General features: G+C 41.0%; 1 protein-coding gene across 1 annotated transcript in view; it reads left to right on the forward strand.

Annotated features, from left to right (window-relative positions):
* The window catches only part of LOC133258054 (ATP-binding cassette sub-family C member 4-like), a 292,909-nt gene that overhangs the window by 237,161 nt on the left and 38,438 nt on the right, over positions 1-17,310 (forward strand). Inside the window, 5 exon segments of the mRNA XM_061434393.1 lie at positions 813-892; positions 6,275-6,425; positions 14,004-14,123; positions 15,408-15,518; positions 16,471-16,571. Coding sequence (XP_061290377.1) covers positions 813-892; positions 6,275-6,425; positions 14,004-14,123; positions 15,408-15,518; positions 16,471-16,571 — 563 coding nt within the window.

The following is a 17,310-nucleotide window of genomic DNA, read 5'->3' on the forward strand; positions in this document are numbered from 1 at the left end:
CACTCCAGTTCCTGGTGTGGGCACACCCTGTGCTTCTGGTGAGCCAGACACCCTGTGGACAACAGAAGAGCCTCACATCCCAGCAGCAGTAGAAAATCAGCCCCCAACCACTGCTCATTCACCAGCCTGTTGTGGGTTGATGTGAAAGGCCTTGGGAGGAAGTCATCTGTGACTGAGGTCAGGAAGAGCAGGTAGAGGTCCCACATCTCATCTGCAGGCTGGCTTCCTGAAGCTTCAATTACAAATGAAGCTCAGAGCGGTAGATAAACACATTTCCCAGGGTAGATAAACACATTTCCCTGGATACACCAAAATTGATTGTGTGTATACATGTATTTGTGTAGCTTCAGGGTTGTTTGAATTAAATCATTAAAAGCAGTAGATATTAGAAATTCTCATCTTCAAATTCTGCAGCATTTAGGATATACTGTTTTAGTGCATTTTGAGAAGGCAAATAAAATCAAGGATAAGAAGCACTTGGAATGAAGCCTTAGATGGGATGGATCTAAAAGGAGGGAACATTCCAAAATCCATCAACCCTTCCACAAGATTCCCTGCCCTCCCCCCACCATTCTTTTAAAAACCAAGAGCTAATTTCAATCCCACCCACTTCTATTTGGTGGTATTTTGGTTTCTTTTTAGGTATTATCCTATTTTCTCCTTCTTTACCACTGACATCAGCTTATTTCATATGATTCTAAAATATATTAAATAAATATGCGTTTAAAATATTATTTTATTTGGTCATGAATTGTTTGTCTTAAAGGGCCTGTCTGGGTAAAAGAGTAATTTCTCATATTCTGTTCTTATAGGAAGAATTTTAAATCGTTTCTCCAAAGACATTGGGTATATGGATGACGTGCTGCCTTCATCATTTCAAAAGTTCATGCAGGTAATGTATCAGTCCTGTCAGAGTTCTCACAGGGAAGAACAGAGAGCCTGTTTCTTAAGGCCTTTTCACAGGGGTTGAGGGTGGGCCTTTCAGCCTGGTGATGTGTCCTTTAATCTTAAATAAAAGCCATGTTTGTGAGAGAAAGGTGTGGCTGTGATTGGGAGGCTGAGTTAACATTAGTAACACCTGGGACAGGAGTGGCTACTCTCTTATGTCAGGGTTGGTCTGAAGCAGCAACTGCTAGGTAAGTGGTTCACTCTCTGCCTTCTAGGTGTCTGGTGTGGATTCCCTTTACTGTAAGAATATTTCATAATAGAAACAAGCACCTCTCATGAAAAGATAGCCAAGATGAACTAAATTGTGTATTGTATTACCATAAAGGACAAATACTTACTGCATCTTTTTTTCTGATAAGGCATGTGTTACAAAGAAAAGATTAATAATAATGAGGTGACCAATAATACTTGACCAAAAACAATCACTGTTGTTCACTCACTAAGTTGTATCTGACTCTTTGCAACCCCATGGACTGCAGCACACTAGGCTTCCTTGCTCTTCACTATCTCCCATAGTTTGCTCAAGCTCATATCCATTGAGTTGGTGATGCCTTCAAACTGTCTCATCCTCTGTCATCCCCTTCTCCTTCTGTCTTCAATCTTTCCCAGAATCAGGATCTTTTCCAATGAGTTGGCTCTTTGCATTAGGTGGCTAAGGTGTTTGAGCTTCAGCTTCAACATCAGTCCTTCCAATGAATATTCAGGGTTGATTTCCTCTAAGATTGACTAATTTGATCCCTTTGCAGTCCAAGGGACTCTCAAGAGCCTTCTCCAATGCTGCAATTCAAAGGCATCAATTCTTCAGTGCTCAGGATGCTTTATGATCCAACTCTCATATCCATACATGACTACTTGAAAAACAATAGATTTGACTATATAGATCTTTGTCGGCAAAATGATATCTTTGTTTTTTAATGTGCTGGCTAGGTTAGTCATAGCTTTACTTCCAAGGAGCAAACGTCTTTTAATTTTGTGGCTGCAGTCACTGTCTGCAGTGATTTTGGAGCCCAAGAAAATAAAAGTCTTGTTACTGCTTCCTCTTTCCCCTCTTCTATTTGCCACGAAGTGTTAGGACTGGATGCCATGGTTGTTTTTTGAGTATTGAATTTTAAGACATCTTTTTCAATCTCCTCTTTCACATTCATCAAGAGGCTCTTTAGTTTCTCTTCTCTTTATGCCATTAGGGTGGTATCATCTGCATATCTGAAGTTGTTGATATTTCTCCTGCAATCTTTATTCCAGCTTGTACAGAGTTTTACCCTCCCTATTAATATTCAAGAATGTTAACACTAAACCCCATCTCAGCACAATATCAGGCTAATGGAATTTCTCCTCTAGGTGTAGTTATCATATTCTGCAAACTAAATACTTAATTGAATTGTGAAAAATCACCATGTACTCTCAAGTGAAAGATTCATCCAAAAGATTATTTCTATTTATTCATGTGAATTCATGACTTCTGATAGAATTCCCAACTGGTGTGCTCCCAGTGGGAAATAAGCATATCAAAATAGTGATTCCCTTTATTTCCTGGAGCATCAGGACTTGGGTCACTTCTTCTGGGTCAACATGTTTCTTGTTGTACACACATCATTGTCTTTGTGCCATGGTGAGACAGAAGTACAGAAGTACTGGCCATGGTAATATGGGCCATCAGATGGGCCTGAAATCCAGTCAGATGGGGTGAATTGTGTGTGTAGCTAGGATTAGGTTCCTTGAAATTCCTGAAAATGTGGAAGAAATAAATGAGACTGGCTTCAAGGAAGGGATCTCTGTCGCACACAGAAATCTGCTCTCTCCTTCTTCAGACTGTTGACTTTTTGCTTGGATACTATTTTTGTCTTCTACAGCTTCTGTTAACAGTTTGAGACAGCTGGCAATAAAAGATTCATAAATGTATATGCATAAATAAATTTAAATATAAACTCATGCATTGTATATATGTTAATATAATATGTAATATCCACTATGAAAGTGAAAGTTGCTCAGTTGTGTCCAATTCTTGTGACCCGGTGGACTATACAGTTCATAGAATTCTCCAGGCTACAATACTGGAGTGGGTAGCCTTTCCCTCCTCCAGAGAATCTTCCCAACCCAGGGACCAAACCCAGGTCTCCCGCATTGCAGGCAGATTCTTTACCAGCTGAGCCACAAGGAAATCCCAATATCCACTATAAGGCTGGTTAGGGTATGACCTGTAAATAGAAATAAAACTCTTATAACAAGCCTATTTGAATTGCTTCAGAATTAAGGAGCATGAAATCTGAAGGACCTAATTTAGGAGCTTTTGAGAACAATAGTTACAGGTCTTTAATGAGGACTCAAGAAAAAAGTATTGGCACAGCTCAGGTGGAGCCCTTCATTTTGATCTTACCTCTTCTTCCTAGGTTATCTGCCATGCTGGGTTGGTCATAAAAGGCCCCCACCTGGGGAGAGCCAGGCTATTGAAACTGGTGAATATTGTCCAATAAAATAATGTGAGTCTACTAAAAACTGTAATTTGGATTTTTTATAATTGACATTTCAGATCTTTTTTCCTGACAACTACTGATGGCAAACCTAGTGACTTGACTTAAGATCACACACAGAAGGAAGGACCCCTCCCCATGAGAAAAGGGTATAGCAAGGTGGGATGCATTAGTTAATGCTATGGCTGTAAGAAATTGTTCAACTGAAAATATAATAGAAGGGAGGTTAGACAGATGTATATTTCTCCACTTATGATTGAAATTTGTTCCTTCAGATTCCATGCTTTGCACTCTGAGTTTTATATTGATACCACAGCAGATGGGGAGAAACAGGAAAAGCACATGTCTCTATCCAAATAATGCACTTTGATTCACAAGGGCTCCTGAATACAGAGTCACAGTTCTGGACATTTCCTTCCCCTTTCAGGCTCCTCTGCAAACAACTGTATCTCTGAGATTCCCAGAGTACAGATTCTTCCTGTCTTTCTTCATGACCTGCAGTACCTTCCTGGGAAAACTTAGGACAACTGCTGACCCTCCTAGCTTACAATTTTCTTACCTATAAATGGAAATGAAAGTTCTTGCTTTTCTCATTCATAAATGGTTGTGAAGATCATCTGAGAAAACTTATCTGGAAGAGCTGTGAAATGATAACCCAAGTCTCTGTGATATAGGCATTACTCTACTAATGCATCCACCAAAGACATGCTGGGAACAGCTGCCCTGGGCAACAAAGTGTGGAGGCCCTGGGTTGGTGAACAGGGAGTGCTGGTTCTAAGAGGACACAGAATACCTGGTGCTAACTTGAACAAGCCATTTGACCTTCCCAGCCCAGCTCCCTTTTGGTCAAAATTTCCAGGAATTGTGATTGCTATCCTCAAATTATTCATGTCATTCTCTATTTCTCTAGCCTGTGAAATTCAGTTGTCAATCTCTTATTCAAAGTTTCAATAAAGGATTCACATGTTCTTCCCTGTGTTTCCCCAGTGCCTTGTGAAGATCACCATGGAACTGTATCCATCTGAGATCATAAACTCTGGAGGCGTTGGCCCAAATTCTGTGAATCTGCATATCCTCAACTTTTGACCCCTTTTCATAGCAGACTAGATACTGAGATAGATACTACACATAGATACTAAGTGCTGGTTGCATTCCTATCACCTGAAACTTTTCATCAGAGTGTCATACTTTTCCTGATAAATATGGATGTCTAAATCAGCATCTATCAATGATTTGGGCTTCTATTGTACCTGCTGTGTTTTTAGACCAAGATCATTTCCCAAGATAAAATGACCTCATGGAATGATGTGATGCTTAAGTGAATGATTATGGAACTCTTACCACAGTGCTGTGCATAGAGTAAACACCGGGTAAATGGCACCCCCTGTTGTTATAATCACTGCTCCTTAAAACAGTCATTTTTATCATAATGATAAAAATTTTAATTATATTCAGAGGATAAAATTAAAAAAAAAAAACTCTTCTTGCTTAAAAGTTGTTTATTATCAAAATTCTTCCCCATATTTCTAGGAAATACCCAAAATTTGTTTTATCACATTTCTCTTCTTTTGTCTGTTCTTTATTAGGCATGCTGATGAACTCTGAAATTCCTTAAATAAGGTATTTAGAAGAAAAAATTAAGATAAATTAGGAGCCTCAAATAAGTAAAAATAATTTTCCTGGACAATAAATAGTTGGCGGCATGTTGGGAACAAGCTTAAGTATGTCCTAATGGCTCATGATGTAGACTCTCTGGCTCCATGGCTCAGGCTTTGTTTCCATCAAGCTCCTTTTCCTTTCCCTGTGCCTCAGTGTTTCCATCTGTAAAATGAGATAATACTATTACTTGATAGGGCTATTGTGAGACGTAATAAGCTAATACATGTCAAGTATTAAATGTGTAGCCCTGTACAGAGTCAGCACTCAGTAAATGTTAACCATGGATAGAAAACCAGGAAAGAAAAATTTCCACTTCCAAAAGTCACTTTTGCATCTTTTCCTCCTTTACTGGACACTAACTTTGTAATTAACCACTTCTTTATCCTTACCTGTGTAGCTGAGGCTTCTGGTTTCCTTATCTGTGATGGCTGCTCATTCATCTCTAGTAATACCTACTGACTCATGATAGTTTAGGGTTCAAGTCCTAGTCTCTCTGAACCTCAAATATTTTATCATCTATTAAAATTAGTAATTCCTATTTTATAGGCTACTAAGTATATTAAAAGAGCTAATACCTAGAAGGTTCTTAAGGTTTTTGGCACACAGCAATCAGGACGACAGAGGATGAGATGGCTGGATAGCATCACTGACTCGATGGACATGAGTTTGAGTGAACTCCGGGAGTTGGTGATGGACAGGGAGGCCTGGTGTGCTGCAATTCATGGAGTTGCAAAGAGTCAGACACGACTGAGCGACTGAATTGAACTGAACTGAACTGAATCATGTAATAGAGCTTCCCAGGTGGCTAGTGGTAAAGAACTCACCTGGCAATGTAGGAAACGCAGGAGGCATGGATTTGATTCTTGGGTGGGGAAGATCCTCTGGAGGAGGAAATGGAAACCCACTCCAGTATTCTTGCCTGGAAAATTCTGTGGACAGAGGTGCCTGGAGGGCTGCGGTCTATGTGATCGCAAAGAGTCGGAGACGACTAAGCAACTGAGCACACACACACATAATCTTGCAATAAATATCATTAGAACCATCTATAATTTTATTTGTTTGGTGGCAAAGCTTTCTCTACTATTTCAATACATCTTTCAGGAAAAGAAGTTTAGTCACAACTAAATAGTCTATTAAAGTTTATTTTTGAAAATAATCCTTGATAAAGAGGCCCCTGCATCTATTTTTCACTCTTCCAGACACTTCTACAAGTGATTGGTGTGGTGGTTGTGGTGGTGATGGTGATTCCTTGGATTGCTATACCTGTGATTCCCCTTGGCATCCTTTTCTTTTTTCTTCGGCGGTATTTCTTAGAGACGTCACGAGATGTGAAACGCCTGGAATGTTCAAGTGAGTACTGGAACTCTCAGGTTGGGATGGCAATGCAGGTTGGCTGCATTTATACCATAATTAACCATATCCCTGAAATCCTGTAGAATATATCTTTTGGAATTTCTCCCTATATCAGCATTAGGTAGTTGTATGTTATGGGCCCTGTGAGTCAGTGTGACCCTTAAGACAAGTTGAGCTGGTGGCAGGTCAGCTGCAGCTTTGCATTTTAGCACAAGGATGAGTATGAGCACCATAAGGACAGGGGCCATTTCTGTCTTGTTCATGACATAATTCCTAAAACAGAACAGCCACCCAGTATAAAGTTTTCCAAAAAATATGTTTCATCATGTTGGTACTATTGTAGAAGGAAAATAGGGAATTTTTCTTCCCTTGAAGTTACCAGAAATGACAAGGAAAGGAAAATATTAAGAAAAGGAAAGGAGCCATCAGGAAATGTATTCATATGTCCGAGGTGATATTTTTAGAAAATACATTATTTCACATACTCCTAAGATGGTAAGTAAGTTGTAGTTGTTAAATGTATGGAAAAGATAAGCCCTGTTATTTCCAGGTTTGCTCTTTATCATCACCAGTATTTGCAATGATGTCACACTATGGTCACCCCTCCCCAAGACTGTTCATATAAATGATGCTGGAAATAATCCCTTTAGGAGGACCCAGGAGGAGGATCTGTTTAGTAGACTTTTAGTTTGTCACTTCGGAGAAGGCAATGGCACCCCACTCCAGTTCTCTTACCTGGAAAATCCCATGGATGGAGGAGCCTGGTAAGCTGCAGTCCATGGGGTCGCTAACAGTTGGACATGACTGAGCGACTTCCCTTTCACTTTTCACTTTCATGCATTAGGAGCAAGAAATGGCAACCCACTCCAGTGTTCTTGCCTAGAGAATCCCAGGGACAGGGGAGCCTGGTGGGCTTCCGTCTATGGGGTCGCACAGAATCGGACACGACTGAAGCGACTTAGCAGCAGCAGCAGCAGTTTATCACTCCATTCAGCTTCCTAGTTTTAGAATAATGGGGAACATTATTTTATGATTAATCATTCTATTCTTCAGGCAATCACAATGGATGAAATAATCCAGAACTTATCTCGTCATTAATGCACAGACATATTTCATCAATATTAAAACAAAAAATTATAATGAAAGTAGAATTGTTAAATATTTTTAAAGAAGGTATAAGGACAGAAAATGAAGATGTTTGTGTCAGAAACCTTAACTATGGATAGTTACTGCAAGTTAATACCAACTTAACTTTCTAGAAACCAAGCCAAGGAGAGAAACATATTGAGTCTCATTCTTCTCTGTATCTACTAAGTGGAAAAATCTAAGTTAATCAAGACAAAGGAGTTTTTGGTGGTGAAATATGTATGTTTCATTTTTAATAATAAACTCTTGAGAGGCATTCATCCTATGTATTTGCATAAAGTACAGTTGGTGTCATAAACGCTGTAGAAAAAAATTTTCAGTCAAGAGAACCAGCTAAACTCCCATGAGGTCTGGGTTTTGTGAGGTGTTTGATTGGATTATGGAGCAGTAGAGTCCAGACATATGTGATATTTTGATGATGTGATTTGGTAGGATGGTAGGACCTGGGAAAACAGAATAGAAATGATGAGCTCCATACAGTCTTTTGTGTAGACAGAGCTTCAATCATTTTATGATTTGAAGTCAGTCATGAAATGGAGTCATTCAATAGTCTTGTTCAAAGCAGGTTCCATTCAAAGAGGGACTGTTCCAGAAGGAATGTTTTTCAGAGATTTTTGCCTAGAGCATGGGCCACTTCCTATCCACATAGAAGTGGAGAGAAGGGCACCTCCTGAGGCCTTTTTCAAAAAGCAGTACAGGATTTCACCTGTAGAGTCTGAGAACTTTTTGGCCCCATCCCTGTGGAGTATTTGGATTTTTTGCAACCTAGTAGGCTGCAATGGGAGAAGGCAATGGCACCCCACTCCGGTACTCTTGCCTGGAAAATCCCATGGACAGAGGAGCCTGGTAGGCTTCAGTCCATGGGGTCGAGAAGAGTCAGACACGACTGAGTAACTTCACTTTCACTTTTCATTTTCCTGTATTGGAGAAGGAAATGGCAACCCACTCCAGTGTTCTTGCCTGGAGAATCCCAGGGACGGGGGAGCCTGTTGGGCTGCCGTCTATGGGGTCACACAGAGTTGGACATGACTGAAGTGACTTAGCCCCAGCAGCAGCAGGCTGCAACAATGTTAGACAGTAAATTCAATCCAGATACCCCTCTTCCATACCACAGGTAACCAAATGAGATGGCCTGTTGATTAGAATGTTTATGTTCTCTCTCCAGGTTGTGGGTCTGTGCAATAAATAAGGATACCACTTTTTTCTCTATGCAGTAACTAATAGTATATTTTAAGGCCACTGCTGGAGCCACCAGCAAAAAGACATCTGATCGCTATAACCAGAAGGCATAAGCCTACTTCATTCCTGTGCTCTGAAAAACTGCTAAAATCCTGAGGTTTATATTCAGATCCAGCTGCCTACCTTTCTGGAGCATTATGTTGATTTTTGTCCTCTTAGTGACAAATGTGCAGTTGATCATAATATTTTTTTTATTTTTCTAGAACTGAGCATAACCAAAATGCAAAACCACTATGGCATTTGGTTGCATTTTTCTAGCCAAACCTATTCATTTGGCAGTACCTGAATTATGAATCTGTATCAAATCTTATCTGTAAGGATTCTGTGATCAACTAGTAATGTCTGTCAGAGACATTGCAAAGAGAGGTTTAGCACATGTGCCACATTTATTCAGATTGGATCCTCAAGTCTGCTATCTTAAGGCATTCTCATGCCGGATTCCCTGGGACTTTATTCAACCTAAGGTGCTTAGTATGGTGTATGGTAATGTCTAAGGCTGTTGGATGTTAGCTAAGTAAGATTTGAGGATTTTCTGAAGGTAAACAAAGTCTGGAGAAAAGTGCATTTAGTCACTCATGGACATCCTTATACCTGATTATTCTCCCTCTGAGACATTGCTGTTATGATTAAAACAACAGCCTTGGAAATAAGACAGAATTGGGTCTGACACTCAGCTCTACCACTTAGGTGAGTTAATTTACTTAATCTTGGGCAGGAAGTACTCTTAATTCCTCAGTCTGGTTTTCCCTCTGTCACAGGTATACTAATACCTGCCTTCTGGGACTCTCAGGATTTCTTGAATTGATCTTGTAAAATACATGCTGTGCTGTGCTGTGCTTAGCTGCTCAGTCATATTGACTCTTTGTGACCCCATGGACTGTAGCCACCAGGCGCCTCTGTCCATGGGGATTCCAGTCAAGAATACTGGAGTGGGTTGCCATGCCCTCCTCCAGGGGATCTTCCCAACCCAGGGACTGAACTAAGGTTTCCTGCCTTGCAGGTGGATTCTTTACCATCTGAGCCACCAGAGAAGCCCATGAATACTTGAATGGGTAGCCTATCCCATCTCCAGGGGATCTTCACAACCCAAGAATTAAACCACAATCTCTTGCATTGCAGAAAAATTCCTGATCAGCTGAGCTACCAGGGAAGCCCCAAAATATTTGGTAGTGACTACCAAAGGCACCAGAACTTTGAACATGAGGGTATTTAAAATTTTTTATTTATTTGTTTTTGGCTGTGCTAAGTCTTCGTTGGTATGTGGGCTTCTCACTGTAATGGCTTCTTTTGTTTAGGGGACACAGGCTCTACAGGGCTTGGGCTTCTAGCTTGTGAGCTCAGTATTTGTGGCTTTCAGGCTCTAGAGCACAGTCTCAATAATAATTGTGCATGGGTTTAGTTGCTCTTTGGCATGTGGGATCTTCCCAGATCAGGGATTGAGCCCTTGTCTCCTGCACTGGCAGCAAGATTCTCATCCACAGAACCACCAGGGAAGTCCAAATGTGAAGGAATTAAGAACATAGTAACAACTGGCAGTTCTCACATAGGTGAATGATAACCTGCAGCAAGGCTGCCACCTTGGGGTCTTTTCATGTGGTTCACTGCCCCGCCCCCACCCCAAGGAAGATTTGCAGTCCAGGTGGAATGTGTCCCCAAGTGTCCTCAGGGTTATGGAGACACAGCTGTATGTCATGTAAACTGTAGGGTTACATGCATCTATGACTTCTGACTGATATCATGGCTGTTATATAGTCTGCTTCAGGATCGTGGGCTCGGTCTTTGTGGGGAAAAGGGTATTATGTTAGGCAAGGTAAGACCAGAGCCTTGACATCCCCTCTCCTCGTGTACTAGTTAATTTTCTTTGCAGACCCTCCAGTTCCCACATTCTGGCATCCTGTTCACCCCTAGTGGGGTTTGAAAGACACAGGATAGATTTTCACAGGTCATCATCCCCTCTGGCCCACTGTAACTCTTGGGCATGAGGTGAGGTAGGTGATGGAGTGTTTGGTTACCTGGTGTTCAAGGCTGAGATGACACCTGACACCTGACACCTGACCCCATCTTCCATCCCTGCTGGAGAGAATCAACTGCACTTTGATCTCCTGGTGATGGAAGCAGGTGAGGGAGGCCACGCTGAAGAGTTCATTCCAGGACTCTCCCTGGGGGAACAGGCACATCTACTTCCTGCTCAGAAGACTTGTTTGTGATGAATAGTGTTGACGTCACATTTGGTCTGGAAATCACAGCCTGGTTCTAGTGAGTTTTCTGTGTTCTCTGGAGCTGGACTCTTGACATCCTCCTGACAGTGTGATGGGCCCGGAATTCACCTGTGTCATCGCTGTGAGCCCCCTGCTTCCAGAGTAATTGAGTTCTGGGGTCTGGTTGGGACACCTTCTGGGAATGCAGAAAAGCCCTGAAGAGAGTTCCTAGCCTTTGTTATTTGGATCATGAGCTCAGTCTTAAAAGTGCTGTTAAAAGTTCATATTGCTGTTGTGGTGGATTCATTTTGATATTTGGCAAAACTAATACAATTATGTAAAGTTTAAAAATAATTTAAAATTAAAAAAATAAAACATATATGCAAAAATCTGCAAAAAAAATAAAAAAATAAAAGTTCATATTGCTATTTTAAAAGTGTAAAGTTAAAGCTAAAATAAATACAATTAAATGTTACTCAATAGAATAAGAGTCCCAGGTGGTGCTAGTGGTAACAAACTCACCTACCAATGCAGGAGACTAAAGAGACTCTGGTTTGATCCCTGGGTTGGGAAGATCCCCTGGAGGAGGGCACGGCAATCCACTCCAGAATTCTTGTTTGGAGAATCCCATGGACAGAGAAGCCTGGTGAACTACGGTCTATAGGATTGCAGAGTCAGACATGATTGAATCAACTTGCCATGCAATACAATGAAGAGAGAGAACAGTGTGGATGCTGAAGTAAGACCACAGACATGTCCTTGGAAGGTCAGAAACACCATTGAACCACTTTAGGCTCTTTGCCTGAATTAGATACAAAGGGAAATGTTATATCATGTCCTGTTTCAAAGAAGGTATATTTCCTTACAGCAATATTACAGCTGGGGGTCCCTAACAGTTAGGGTTCCTGATCAGATGTCCCAGGTAGAAAGAGCCACAGGGCTGAGTGGATGGTCAGCTAGGACCCAGCCCAGGCTGTCCTGCCCCAGTGCAGGGCTTCCCACCCTCTCTGAGCTCCAGTGTCTCAGAGGAGGAAGCCTGCTCCTTCCTTTCTTATATGATAGATCCAGGAATAATAAGCACAAGAGGAGTTCTGTGTCTTTGCCCATTTATACCCTGCCCCCCTACAGCCCCTCCACCCCATGGAGCCTGTGTATATGTCGATAATGACTGAACTGTCACCCAGACAGGCATTTGGATGCCAGGCTAAGGAGTGAAAACCTGAAAATAATTTGGAGTTTCTCCCCTTTGATTCTTACCCCATCATTTGATATAATTTCTGAGGCCTCCTGCAAGATAAGTGACCTTAACTTCCCCTAAATGCCCAGATTTTACTAACAGGTCTTTTTAGGAGATGTACAAGTAACAGAGTGATGTCAGTATTTCCTGCTGATACAACACAAGTTATCACTCACCCCAGACAGAGGTCACAGGCTCACTATCTGCCTCTGACTGCAGCAGGCTACAGCCTCATTCATGGTAGAAGTGAGAACCGTAAGGGTCCTCCCTGCCTGGCAGCCTGCAGCCCACCTATTCCCTGATGGGCAGGTGCCTAACTCTGGTGCTTGTGGTCAATGTCCTCTTAGAGAAGATGGCAGGAAATGAATGGTCAGTGAAGGGATGCCAGACCCCAAACCCACATGAAGTCACTCAAAGAAAATGATCACTAAGGGCACAGTTAGGTTTTATAAGGTATGTGAGTATCACATGCCACAGTGACCTCCAAATGCCAGAAAAAGCATTGAGCAGGTAGTTTTAAAAGCCTGGATTAGATTCTCAGAGAAGAAGTCAAGACCGTTCAGGGACACCTGGCTAAGCAAGTCCTGTGGGCACAAGGGTGGTGCAGTGCCAGGTGTTCTGTGACCCATGCAGAGACATCTGGTACAGGTGCAGGGAGAGTCCCAGGATGGGGGAGATGACAGACTGTCTGCTCCTCTTACTCATCTTGCCCCTGTCCTATGTCTGGCTCTGGTTCAGCGTAGGGGATGTACTGACTCTATCCTGGCTCTTAGGTTACTCATCTAAGTTGGAGACAGCACACAGACAGCTCACCAAAATTCAGTGTGGTAAGAACTCTCAAAGAGAATTAAATTTAAAAATGCTATTAAATTGGGCCTATCCTTCTCATCCAGTGGTTAAGAATCTGCCTTCCAATGCAGGGGACTTAGTCTTAATCCCTGATTGGTGAACTAGGATCCTATATGTCACAGGGCAACTAATCCTGTGTGCCACAACTAGAGAGCCCATGTGCTACAACTACTGAGCCCATGAGCTCTAGAGCCTGTGATCTAAAATAATGGAAGCCCATGCACTGCAACTAAAGAAAGCTTGCATGCTGCAATGAAGACCCAGTGCAGTCAAAGAAAATGCTATTGAATCAAACGTTTGTGAACAGTTTCCACCCAGAGAGATGTCAGGGAAGAATTTGGAGAGAGGCCATGTTTGAGGATTGTGATGAACGAGCTAGTAAAGAATTTCAGTATCTAAATCTAGGTCAAATTTGAATTTGGTTAAAGATAGATTCAGGCTTCCCTGGTGGCTCAGCGGTAAAGAATCAACCTGCACTGCAGGAGCCACAAGAGACATGAGTTCGATTCCTGGGTTGGGAAGATCCCCTGGAAAAGGGTATGGCAACCCACTCCAGTATTCTTGCCTGGAGAATCCCATGTACAGAGGAGCCTGGTGGGTGAGTCCATAGGGTCGTAGAGTCAGACACAATTGAGAAGACTTAACATGCAGGCACAAAGATAGATTCAAAGAGAATCTTTCATTTCTAGGTCATTAAGGTGAAGCTTGGCATGAGCCGGAGTTTGAGTGGCACATGGAGAATTCTCTCCAGAAAGGGCATCACCCCTTCTCCCCCAGGCAGCCCAACTAGGAACTCTAGTGCACTGTTTGGCAGAATGTGCAATCACAGCACACGGGAGGCTATGGGTTTCTTTGCATCCAGCCTTCCTGACTTTCTCTGTCTTGTGTCTGTCTCTGCTTCCCCAGCACAGAGCTCGGTGTTTTCCCACTTAGCATCTTCTCTCCAAGGACTCTGGACCATCCGGGCATACAAAGCTGAGCAGAGGTTTCAGGAACTGTTCGACTTATACCAGGACTTGCATTCAGGTCTGTGAGTTTCTGGAGATGATTTCAAAGGATGGGATGTGCTATCGTCTGAGGCCTGACCTCCCTCTCAGGTGGTCTTGCTGGTCAGCACCTCTTTCTGTGCTGCCCCATATCCCCCACTGCACACCTGCCTCCCCCACCCCTTCCTCCCAGCACCCCGTCTGTGGTCCCCTTTTCCCCCTTCTGCCCAGACTGACTTCCATCGTCCTTCCATCATGGAGTCCTATGGCTTTCTGTCCCTTTAGGACAGGAGTCAGTATATATATATATTTTTTTTTTCAAACAACAGATAGTAAATATTTTAGACTTGTGTGCCATTCTATCTCTGTTTTAACTTATCAACTTTGCTGTTGTAGCACAAAAACAGGCAAAGGTAATACATAAGCAAAAGCACATGACTGTGTTCCAATAAAATTATTTACAAAAGCAGATGATGGCCATTCTTGGTCCACAGGCTACCGTTTGTCAACTCTCTTTTCAGAGCATGCAGGGCAGCAGATTCCATTGAGGTAAATCATTATCTAATTAACAGATTTTTAACTCACTTGGTTAATATTATTCTGAATATTGGTAATATTTTTCCCTAAGTAGAAATTTCAGAATTCCCTCTAGATCTGTAAAATCCTGGCCCATCTCTCCAGTCTTTATTGTATCTTAAAGATAAAATGGCATTTCTCAGATCCAGTTAGCTCATGGTTGTATAGACACTGGCTCCTAAGAATAAACACTGTGCAGGGCCCTGTAATAAGTGTGGAGGTGCTGGAAAGAGTGTGTGAGCTGTGCTCTCTGCTGTCAGAAAGCTGGGAACAGTTGGCCCTGAGAGAGGATGAGCCTCACGTCGAGGCTTAGCACTGTAGGAAATGTACCAATGAGACCATTTTTCCATTTTCTCCATTGTGATCATATTACTGTTTATAACCTGTGAGTTGAATTTTTTTCTTATTGAAGTACAGTTGATAAACAGTAGTATGTTAGTGTCAGATGTACAGCAAAATGATTCAATTTTATATGTGTATTTTTTCAGATAATTTTCCATCATAAATTATTACAAGCTATTGAATATAGTTCCACAGAGCTCCTGGTATGATTCTTCTGTGTCCCATGTTGTCTGGTATCAAAACAGCTTTTTGGAACCTTCATGTTCCTTGGGTGTATAACTTTGCCACCCTACTTTGTGTAAAAATCTTCTGTAGCTCAACTGAGCAAAATGATCTTTCTTGTTCAAAGCAGTTAACATGGTTTTTCTAACTTATTCATTATGCTTATTATGGTTCACAAATCCAGAGGCCTGGTTCTTGCTTTTCACTATAACCCGATGGTTCTCTTTGCGTCTGGATATCATCTATTTTATCTTCATCTGTCTTGTTGACTTTGGGGCCCTGCTTCTTGCACAAAGTAAGTATGGGTATAAATAACTATTTATGGTGTGATTAAAATTTATAGCTGTATTTACAGTTATTAAACTCTTGCTGCCTTGTCTAACAAATACAGTTTGGTTCTAATGAATTGTATTAAAGCATTTGCAGCATGTGATTCCACAGTGTGGCCCATGTAGAGAGGTCATTTGGGTCTTGATGGGACCTTTTATTCTCTTCTTTTTCTTTGAATGAGTTGATGTCTACTCAGCGATAGCAAGCTGACCTTAGAAACTTTCCTGGTAGTGTTTAGTAGTTGGATGGAGAGAACCAAATTTGCCATAAAGCTTTTTGTCCAAGTTAGGACTTTAGATTTTGGTTTTAGGGATACTGGGGTCTCTTGGTTGCAGGTGCTTGGTGCACTGGGATGAGAAAGGTTCTCTGTAGCAAAGGACACCATCCTCATCGCTGGGTGGGTACCAGATGAGCAGGTGTTGGTGTATATAGCATGAATTTACCAGCCCTAAATATTCTATAAGAGCAATATTGAATCACAGTCTTTAATATGGAACAATGAGAATGGTATTTTAGTTTTAAAAGCACTGGCTTTTAGAAACCATTGCCTTGTTTTTCATGGTTTCCAATTATGGTTGCATTGGACATAGAAAGTGAAATTGCTTGATTGTTCTTTAAACCACAATGACAAAAGTCTTAATAATAACATTATTCCTCATTGTCTACTGTATATTGACAATGTTGAGATTAAGTTCATTTAAGTCTTTCTAAATTCATAGTGGTTTTAATTTTTGGGGACGGAGGTTTTAATTGTATTGTGGACTCAATCAAATGATAGTAAAAGTATAAGTAATATTGTCATTATATGTTAATGATTTAAATAGTATAAAGGAGTTATCTTAATAAAGTGATAGAAGGAACTGGCCTCAAGGTCAAAAACAGGACTGACTTTTTCCCCCCTCTTCTTCCTCATTTAGTTTTGAATGTCGGGCAGGTTGGCCTGATACTGTCCTATGCCCTCAACATCATAGTGGTGTTCCCATGGTGCATCAGGCTAAGTGTTGAAGTTGAGCATATGGTGATGTTTATCTTAACATTCTTAACCTTATACTACTTCTTGCCATTAAAAAGTATAAAAATAATTCTTATGTAAAATATTAAAACTTGTTTTTACATCTAGCTCACAGAGGTTTTTATATCCTCCTCCATCTGTTTAAAGCTAATGTAAAAAAGTACATCTTTTACTCAGTCTTATGTATGCCATGTCAGCAGGTTTTTATTCATAACAACCTGTCTTCAAATGTAATAAATGTCTCTGTAAGAGGGAGGTTCTGAAATTTTGGAGAGAATATAAACCAATTTGGGGGGAGGTTGTTTATTATTGTTTCTTAACTGGTAATTGCTCATTATTGGTAAAAGAAGAATTCAATATTTTGTAGTTCTTTGTTTAATTGATAGATATCTGTCCCTGCCTTATTTTAGAATTTATTCTTGTATGTGTTAAACACCTGAATGTGCTGGTATCCCTCCTTTTTGGTAGAATAAGCCACCTCTCTGAATGTTCTATCAAAGGTGTCAAGTTATTTTTGTTTAGGAGGCCTTGGTCAGTATTTAAATTATATTCTCCTTTGAGTATTGCATATTGTCCCAAAGAGAGAAAAACAAACAAACAAAAAAATGCAATATTTGCATTTCTCTTTTCTAATAGAGTAGAAAGTGAGAAATTATTAAAATGAGGTTTGATGACCATCCAGTTCTACTCTATAACACGTGGCCCTTTTATGACCACTTACTAGTGCTCATAAGTATTCTTTTCT

This window comes from Bos javanicus, chromosome 12 (genome assembly GCF_032452875.1).
Source record: "Bos javanicus breed banteng chromosome 12, ARS-OSU_banteng_1.0, whole genome shotgun sequence".
Classification (NCBI taxonomy): Eukaryota; Metazoa; Chordata; class Mammalia; order Artiodactyla; family Bovidae; genus Bos; species Bos javanicus.